At 41.8% G+C, this 9,320-nt stretch overlaps 1 protein-coding gene across 2 annotated transcripts in view; it reads right to left on the bottom strand.

The window, feature by feature from the left end:
* Positions 1-498: 498 nt before the first annotated feature.
* Positions 499-9,320, bottom strand: part of st6galnac3 (ST6 (alpha-N-acetyl-neuraminyl-2,3-beta-galactosyl-1,3)-N-acetylgalactosaminide alpha-2,6-sialyltransferase 3) — a 31,481-nt gene continuing 22,659 nt past the window's right edge. Inside the window, exons 2-3 of one of the 2 annotated variants that reach the window (XM_070919208.1) lie at positions 3,058-3,165; positions 499-688 (exon numbers count right to left, since the gene is read on the bottom strand). In XM_070919208.1, the coding sequence (XP_070775309.1) occupies positions 499-688; positions 3,058-3,165 (298 nt within the window). The remainder of the gene's footprint in view (positions 689-3,057; positions 3,166-9,320) is intronic. The other variant, XM_070919209.1, reaches the window with a different exon arrangement.

Here is a 9,320-nt window from a genome sequence, read left to right as displayed (position 1 = left end):
CGTCCATGGCAACGTGACTCGTCGCTGCAGCAGCAGCCGAGCTCTTCTTCAGCTACAGTCCTGAAAACATTTCAATTCAGCCGTTGAGATGTACAGTGCCCGCGGACACGTGAGCCACCGAGGTCACTGCAAGTTGACGGATGGTTGTTTGTTCTTCGTGTTGTTTTCTCCTTTTTTATAAAAGTTAGTCCTCGAGCCACCCTTTGCTAAACTCACAGAGCAGCGAATGGATTGGTTAGTCAGTGAAAAGCGGCGTGCTGTGCACTTTCAAATTCAGGAGAAAAAGACTTAATTTCCAAGAAGCAGGAGATATGTGTTCGCTGTCCGGGTTCATCAACCAACCATTTTTAATGGATATGGAGTTGAATTTGTGCCAAAAATGGATGTTTGCGCACATTAGGGAACACGCTTTCTGTCAGACTTGAGATTCAGCTGGTCCCCGGATGACGATGATGATGATGGTGATAACGTAGTATTTCCATGCTGGTTCAGCCAGGGTCACGACAGCTGCCAAGGCGGGTTGAAGAACTTGATGGCATGAGTTTTGGCCCACTTGGAGAACACAGACTTCTCCGTGATGAAGCGGTGCCCACCGTAGGGGGCGCTCTCATGGAGCAGATACTCGGCACACTCGTCCCGGCTGCCCGCCTCATAGTAGTGGTAGGGGACCTTTCTGTAACCCTCCGTCCTAAAGAGGAGAGGAAAGAAAGGAAGAATGAGTGAATATCATTTCACCTAGTTTATTAAAAACCAGGACATAATTTTTCCCCATTTGACTATTTTATCTTGACATTTTGGCCACGTACCCTTTGCAGGGTTTCCTGCGGTGTTCTCTCCGCCTCGCCCCAAAATAAGGAGGGTCTCTGCTAATGTCAGGAGACATTTTTCTAGAAAAGTTTAAACTGTCATCTAGTAGGTAAATTGTTAATGAGATGTGATGCGACACATTATTTCTTTTTCATATCAGTAAGTGATTGATTGATCGATCACATGTAATCAGAGCGGCGTGTCACAACGTCACAATCAAGGTTAAAAGTTGAGTTTGGCTGCGGTTGTATCATCATGTTACTGATTTTCAGCTGAATCGCATCTGCTGCTATTGTTACACATTTCTGCAAACAAAATTGGACTCTGAAGTTTTTGTGTTTTACACATATGACGAATGTAATATGTGCACACATCTAAAATTGTTTATTTCTTTAGGTATATATTTAAGTTGTATTACAGTACTTTAGTTATATTTAGTAATGTGACTGCAGATGCTGTGTTTGTAAAGTAACACAGATGTTTGTCATTCCAAACCCGGGATACAATACAATATTATATGTCCTGAAAATTGCTTCTCTGGTTGCGCAATATGAGTTTCAAGTGCTTTTATTATTGGAATTTACATTTTTTGTGTATACACATAAATAATACAAGAGATATAATAGTATATTGTTTCAATATGAGACTAAATTTAGAGCCAATGCCTTTTCAGAAACCTTGAAATAATAAGCTAACTAAATTATTAAATTATCACAGTGAGGATCCTTCAGGACAGCGCTCAGCAGTTTGAACCGGTGCTGCCCCGGGCAACATTCTCCACTCAGCAGGTTTCCCTCATTTGAAAAAACAGGAGCTCCTGCTGGCGGCCAAATGTATTCAATACTCTTTATTCAAATCCTCTTTATTCAAATACTCTTTATTCAAATACTCTTTTAACTAAACTGCATTCATTTGTAAAACATCATTCCTCCTCTGAGCCAAAGTAAATCTGAAAACATCCAAAAATATTGTACAGGAGTGAGTCATGTACAGTAGGAAAGTGAAGCCTTTCTGACCTGAATTTCACGATGAGTCACTCTGTTTACTGTTTGCATCTTTAAACCAATACAAAACAAAGTAAGCAGAAAGTAGCAGTCGGGCAGGTTCGTTGTGCACTCGGCTTTATGAGAGGACGACTTGTGTAACAGTTTCATTGGGAGAATGAACCCAGACGGAAGAGAAACAGCCAAAAGCGACTATGGCTGTGTGCCAGCTTACAGTAACATCCCAATCACTGCCTCTCGTCTCTCTGTGTCACACAGTGGTGCTCACCAGCGTTAACAAATAAATTCAATTTCACCCTCTCTGCAGCACCTGTTGAAGCTCCATTACCACACAACTGCTGAGGTCAATTCTGACTAAAGCTTCGAACGCCGTCACACAGAACATCACTTCTTCTTGTTGTGCCGGAGCAGTCGGCTGCCAACGGTACTTTGTGCGACACTAAATTGTTCAGAAACGCGACACAACATCCTCTCGTCTCACGCAGGATGCAAGGACATAAGTGAGAGACAGGCAGGGAGAGAACACCTCCCCATAACTGCCTCACTGAATCATAAAATCCTCTGTGCTGGTTGAATTATCACTCCTCTCTGCCATGTGTCTGGGGCTGTTTATATTTCAACTCCCGCTGTGCATGGGGAACACGGAGAGGATAAAAGGCAGGATTTTCACCGCGCATTAGGTAAAAGTGTTTGATTTGGGGGATAGAGAGAGCTCAGGTTGAGCTGCGAGAGCTGAGGGGAGGCGTAGGCAGAGAGCAGGCGAGCCCATCAAGGCTGAGATGACTTGAGACTGAGCAGTCATGCCCCGAGCAACTGCATCTTGTTTGTCATCCCTCCTATGGCCTCGCAGCCAGACAGTAATCACTCACCGAGAGTCAGAGAGGAGACGACAGGCTGATATACAAATAAAACTTTAAGCAGGGGAAGAATTGGGTGCTGCAGCCCAGCCACCCACAGCAACGGAGACTCGGCAGCCTGCAGGGTATTCTAGGCAGGAAAACATAATGGTATTCACGGCACAGAGAACCCAATATGGATTTCAGCATAGAAATTCAGCCATTAAATCCAAACTGAGGCGTTGGAAATGTATTCCAACAGGGCAGTCTGCAGTTAAGGGAGGCTGCGTTTGGCCGGCGCTGCTGTGAATGTGAATCTAGTTTTAAAAGTTTTGTAGGAACGCGTAGATTTTTCATCCCAATATGGAGGAGAGAGGGAAGGGGGATGGGGTTGATAGTTGGCGTCTTACTTGCAGTAGGTGTCATTTATCATGCCGTAGATATGGATCTCTTTGCACATGTCCATGGCGAGGATGAGCGTGAACCAGCCGGTGCTGAGGTAGGAGCCAGACTGGATCCTGCAAACACACAAAGACACCATTTGCGTTAAAAAAGAAACGTCTGCAGAGTTTCCACGACGCCGTCTCTCTGACCTTTATACTCTTGTGCTCTTGTAATGCAGTTAATGTGAGAATTGAAATTATTCTAACAGCTGTTCTTTCTTGTAGGTTGCTCGGGATAAGAGCCTCAGCGAGGGATCAAAAATGTAAATTTAAAATTTAAATGCGTCTACAGCACAGCAAGACAGCCCTCAGGTGTATAACCAGATGTCCGTCATACTGTAAGTCTCTAATTCTAAAGACCCATTAACTATTGTGTACATTCATAGTTAAAGAGGTTGTAAAAATCAGACGTCGGTATGTATAAAAAAGGTTAAAGGGCTGAGAAAAGAAACACGCTTTATTGGGTTTTCGAACAGCTCACCACAACAAGCGAACAACATGTCGTCCCCTGTGAATGATGCAGAAAACCCCCGTGGGCCAATCAATAACAACACGCATGATCCTTTCATCAGCATCACACTGGTGGTGTATCAGTTACGACCTGTCAGAGTTAAAAAATGTAAGCTTTGATCATTTTCAAACACACAAAAACACACTGTTGAGATGCATCTTCACACGAGGTTTTTGTCGAAACCAGTCTAGTATCGTCTGAAGTGGGTCATAAAGTACACAACCGCAGCCCCCGCGAAGCAGGTGGCCCCGCACTCCCAGAGGGCCCCCCTGCCTTTCAGCAATGCAAAATACTACAAGGAGCCTTAGACCTTGTATAAATTAAAATAGAGTGCACAGCATGATACTGATAGTGAGGAGGGAGAAAACCTGGCGGCATCACCACAGTGTGATACAATATCAGCAGATTATGGAGGACTACAGGTGTATAAACCATTCTATTCATTCATATCAAACTGGACAATAAATACTTCAATTAAAAATAAATAAATAAAAATGTCTAAATGAATGTTAAAAACTGGGTTAAATAAACATTACAGATTTTAATCAGGGAATTGGAATTCCTTTCTGCTTTTTCTTTTCTTTAACCATTTATTAATGAATTAGTTTATTTATGTGCAGAATCTTTTATTAACTCCTAATTTTATTGTCCCCTCAGATACCAGTTATTAAGAGTGCTTTATAACCTTTACAGTCATTCCCATGACTCTGTGGTCCTCCACAGGTTTCCACAAGATGAAAATATGAGAGTGGTGCCCAGAAACAGCAAACTAAAGAAAAAACCCAGCAGAATTTACTGGCATACTTCCTAAAATAACATGGATGCTTGGAACAGCAAATCCTGTTAGCCATGATGCATCCTGTCAGAGTTATCTGCAGGAATCCTGCCGATTACTGTTGAAGTACCTTGGACAGCTTCTGACTCCCTGGCTGTTCCAGGATCAGCACCTTGGACAGCGGTCAACACAAACTCATAATGTTGTATGTGTCTACCAGCCGTGACCAGTCCAAGAAAATGACAAATAATGTTTTTTAATGGTAAAATTATTCAGTAGTTTGCAGGAAATCAAGACTAAGAGTCTACAGACATGCAAGCAGCTCTGTGAGGCCGTAGCCTACTTAGGCACAGCTGTGATTTGAGCTAAATGCTAATGCCAGAAAGCTAACATGCTGATGTTTAGCAGGTATAATGTTAACCATGTTCACCATCTTAGTTTAGTGTGTTCCAACCAACGAGCACACAATCCGACTGACCTATCGCCATCCATAGAGCTATTCTGCAAAGATAAGAGGAAAGTCTTAAAGAATTTGCATAATTTGGTGCAGCAGAAACATTTTTTTCTCTGCTGTCCTATCCTTGGGTTTGTTTTGCGACCGTACTTATCGCCATGAACCCTCATCACAGATAAACGTTAAAATGATTGGTTATTACTGGTTGGTTATTTTAGATGAGTAAAGTTCAGTTCACCAAACCTTGTTGTGATCGAAAGGTGACCATCAGGTGAAATCATATTAACTTTAGCACTGCTAGCAAATGAATCCTGTCACTAATTCACCAGCACAAAGCTTAAGTCAGCTCATTAAAAACATTCAATATCCAGAGTTGTGCGTGGTAAACATAATTCATTTTGTTGTGAATCAGAAATAATTAACGGTAAAACTCCCTTCCATCATATTGTTGTGTGTCTGAATGATAACTAGAGGTTCATTTCCCAAACAATTGACGTCACTGTCCAGCCGGCTGCGCGTGAACTCTTAGGAGGAAACACTCCTACATTTCTCGTTACGTCTGTCATTCTGTAATTGTCTTTTGTCAAATGTCCATTGCTGCTTGTCTTTCAAATTAAACACAATTATGAATCATGATTACGAGCCATTATGAACATAGACCTTTATTCAAGTATGGGAGAGAGATGGTGGGGGTGGAGGACGGCTTTGAGATGGGTGGAGATTTAAAAAAAAGGCAAAAAGGGACTCCATGGATTTGCATTACAGAGCTGTGTCCGAAATGTTGCATTTGAGTTAAAAATTTTGACCTTTAATGAAAGTGACCTTATAAGGCCAGTGGTTGTAATTTGTAAGGATGCAAACTGTGAAGCAGGAGTCAAGCTGACAGTGTGACAGTTATTATCACCTAATAAAAGACTTTAAATATGCTTGAATTGGTTTGATTTATTTATGGCTCTACAAAAACACATTGAATCCATGTATATAATATGAGTCCCAGGGTTGTTAAAAACCAAGAGAGACATGTAAAACATATAAAATTACACAATAACAATCTTTAAAACCCAATAAAATTCATTATAGCAACCCAGAGAGGCCATCAAAAATGGATGAGACTCATCTTGTTTTCAGTTTAAACCTTCAGTATCAAATTACCCAAACGACAACAAATTATTCATTTTATTATAAGTCCATAGTCTAGACATTATATTCATTGGGTTCACAAAACGCAGACTTGACCAAGCACTCTTTGGCTTGCAGTGACCTCCTTCAATATATTCCAGAGTTGCTGCAGAATATTATGTAAACACATGCATCATTAGATGCAAGGGGGTCAAATTGTAACACGGGAGAAACATTTACACAGTGTAGGTTCCACATTTTTACATTTCCCGGTTATCAGTGCTGCTGGTGAACACTGAGCAGGTGGAGGCTGCAGCGTGTTGTTCAAGGACAGTTCGACATGACGCGATGCTGCTGAGAGACAAGTCTGTTGTGGGAATCGAACCTCTGAACTTTCTGATAACGGACGGTCTAACATGACCACCTTGCTTACCACTGCTGCTTTTTGCTGCTGTGGTATTTTACTGCTGTGGTATTTCTGCCTTGCACTCTTTATATATCAGTCAAATAATGTGAATGACACTCTTGCCGTCTGTGTCCTTGGTGCTCAAGTTGATGAAGTTTGAGTTTCTGTAGGTGGTGCTCTTATCATTGTCAGTTCAGCTGTGTTTTTCTTCTTATTCCAAATTAACCTCTGCAGCTGCAGATTAACAAGTAAAATGTGTCACGCACTCCTGCTGCTGAAGATTTGTTCTTAAGACCTCGCCGACAGTGTGATTATTGCAGAAACAGAAAAGGTTTCATGGAGGTAGATCCTGGTTGAATCACTGTTTGGTTACGGTATCGTAGCCAGGAATTGAGAATATATGAGTCCAAGTGGCCCGCGACACTCCCCCACCCCACTCAGTGCAGATCATTGGGACCACATAACAAAAACACTGTCAAATATATTCTGTTAATTTGGATTTTGCTTGCATGCTTGTGGCTCTAGGGATGGAAATGTCTGTCTGTCGGTTGGTCACCCATTTTGGTGCTGAAATACCTCTATTATCGGATTATTATTATTATTATTATTATTACTCTATTACTATTGGATGGATCGTCATGAACTTTTGTACAAACGTTCATGGCGCTCAGAGGCTGATCTCCTGACTTTCCTCTAGCGCCACCATGAGGTTAATATGGTAAACACTGTGCCTGCTAAACATCAGCATGTTAGCTTTGTCACTGTGAGTTAGCATGCTGATTGTACTGCTGTAGTATAGCTTCACAGAGCTGCTAGTGTGACTGTAGACTCTTGTTCCGTAATATTTTCTTTGCTTAAAAATAGTAATTCAAAGATCTTTGAGGACCCTTAAAAATGTACAATATTTAACTGCCAACAAAAAACTGCACTTCAGCACTAAAAACCCAGAATTAACAGACAAAACACAATCTCAGTGTCCTTAGTAGCTACAACCCTGCTTGGCTATAAAAGGGAGTAGGAAAATTCACATTTGTTTATCTTCTGGTTTAGAATTAGTATTTTATTGGCTAATTAAATACGAGAGCAGACTCCAAAACACACGACTATCCTCTGCGACCACACACACAAGTCAAAGTCAATGATCACAAATGGCAGAAACAAGCTGAAATTAATTTTGAAACCAATCAGCGAACTAAACCTAAGAGTTTCAGACACCCGTACTGTAAAATGTGTTCAAGGCCCTGAGTGCACAATGTAGTTTAGTAAGGGAAGGTCTTTTAGTTTTGGTAGCCCAACAAACTTTCTCTTACACACAGAGACAGTAGGGGTGACAGTAGGTGAAATTACAAAAAAATGCAATTTGTTGTAATAAAGGAGTGGAGGAGCACAGAAAGGAAATGGCGCATTATCACTGATACGCAGCTCGGCAGCTCTCAGCCGTCAGAGCTGTCAACACATCACTATTACCCTGCATTATTCATTAGCCATTTGCCACTCTAGCAGTAGTCGCACACACTCTCACACACAAATACAGGCACACATACATATATTCACACACATACGCCACATCCCCAGTCGAGTGCTGAATGTCCTGGAGCCAAAAAAGCTTGCTGGAATAAATAAAGGGGTGGGATCTGCTGACCTGATAACTAACATTTCAAAGCAGATGTCTGGGAGGGGAGACGCAGAAAGAACGACTGATAGAATTCAAGGTCCACAACAGGCGATTTGTTTACCTATGACAATTATAATGGGACAACTTTGCAGACAGGATGCTGTTATTGCGTGGCCAATTTAAAAGAGAGATAAGGCACGGTGCGAAGCTGCTTTGGCAGGCGACAAATAACATCGCAGAGCCGGAGGACAGAGAGAATGCAATTTGCTTGTTTTGTTAAAGCAGAAAAACACAGCCTTTTACTCAAAGATGGCAAACGAAGGTGTCATGGGGTCTGGCTCAACGCTGCATGGCTTTTAACCGAGTCTCTCTTCGTCCTCCGTGCCACGGCTTTCTTGAAAAATGAAACATAATAAATTGTGTTAGGGCATGAACAGAGAAGAATGAGAAAACAAACATAAAAAGCTCAGTTAAATCCTTCTTTTTCTTGCTCTCTTCAACACAAACCTCAGACAAGTGAGGCGGGAGTGATTGGGACTGACATGCTAGGACGCTGCGGCGCTACCGGCACTGGGAAATGAAGGGTGTTTGAGAAATGAAGTCAGACACTCTGAGCAGGGTCTAAGTAAATAATCCCCCCAGTCCGACTGAGCTGGAGCTTATTGTGCTTTACCTGCCGAGCGCCAGAGGCTAAGAAGCGGTGGAGAACTGCCCGGGATCAGTGCGAGGCTCCTCTACCTCCGACTCTGTTCAATAACTCGCACTTGACATTCACAGCAGGGGAGCTGTCCATGTGTGCGAGAAAATCCACACTGACAACCGGTTTAGTCGAACCGTTCTTTATAATGCCTCTGCAGCTGCACAAATGTGATATGACACCTGTCAAAAACACTTAGTGGAATATAACTCAACCCTATTGTGAGAAGTTGATCCTTACTCTGGAAGTAAATCATTTTGACTGTAAAAACTGTTTTATGTCAGATAAAAGTCAATAATAATACCACATTAGTTGTTCATTTTAAGTTCAGACGGTTTTTGGTTGCCCATAAATCATGATTTAAAAAGGAATAGTTTGACATTTTGAGAAGATAGATATAACTCTCGCGTCTGTACTCCGTATGTTAGCTTAGCTTAGCACAAAGACTGGAAACAGGGGGAAACAGCTAGCCTGACTGTGTCCAACAGTAACAAAATCCGCCTTCCAGAACCTCTAAAGTTCACTAATTAACATGTATCATGTTTGCTTAATTCATACAAAACCATACTGTAAAATGTAAAAATGTAAAAAACATATGTTTTTACGGGGAGTTCTGTGCCGAAGTACTTCTTGACCGGATGCAGTGACTTCCT

The sequence above is a fragment of the Enoplosus armatus genome, chromosome 14 (assembly GCF_043641665.1).
Source record: "Enoplosus armatus isolate fEnoArm2 chromosome 14, fEnoArm2.hap1, whole genome shotgun sequence".
Taxonomy (NCBI): domain Eukaryota; kingdom Metazoa; phylum Chordata; class Actinopteri; order Centrarchiformes; family Enoplosidae; genus Enoplosus; species Enoplosus armatus.
Note: the sequence above shows the minus strand (reverse complement) of the source record. Positions and strands in the feature narration are given on the sequence as shown.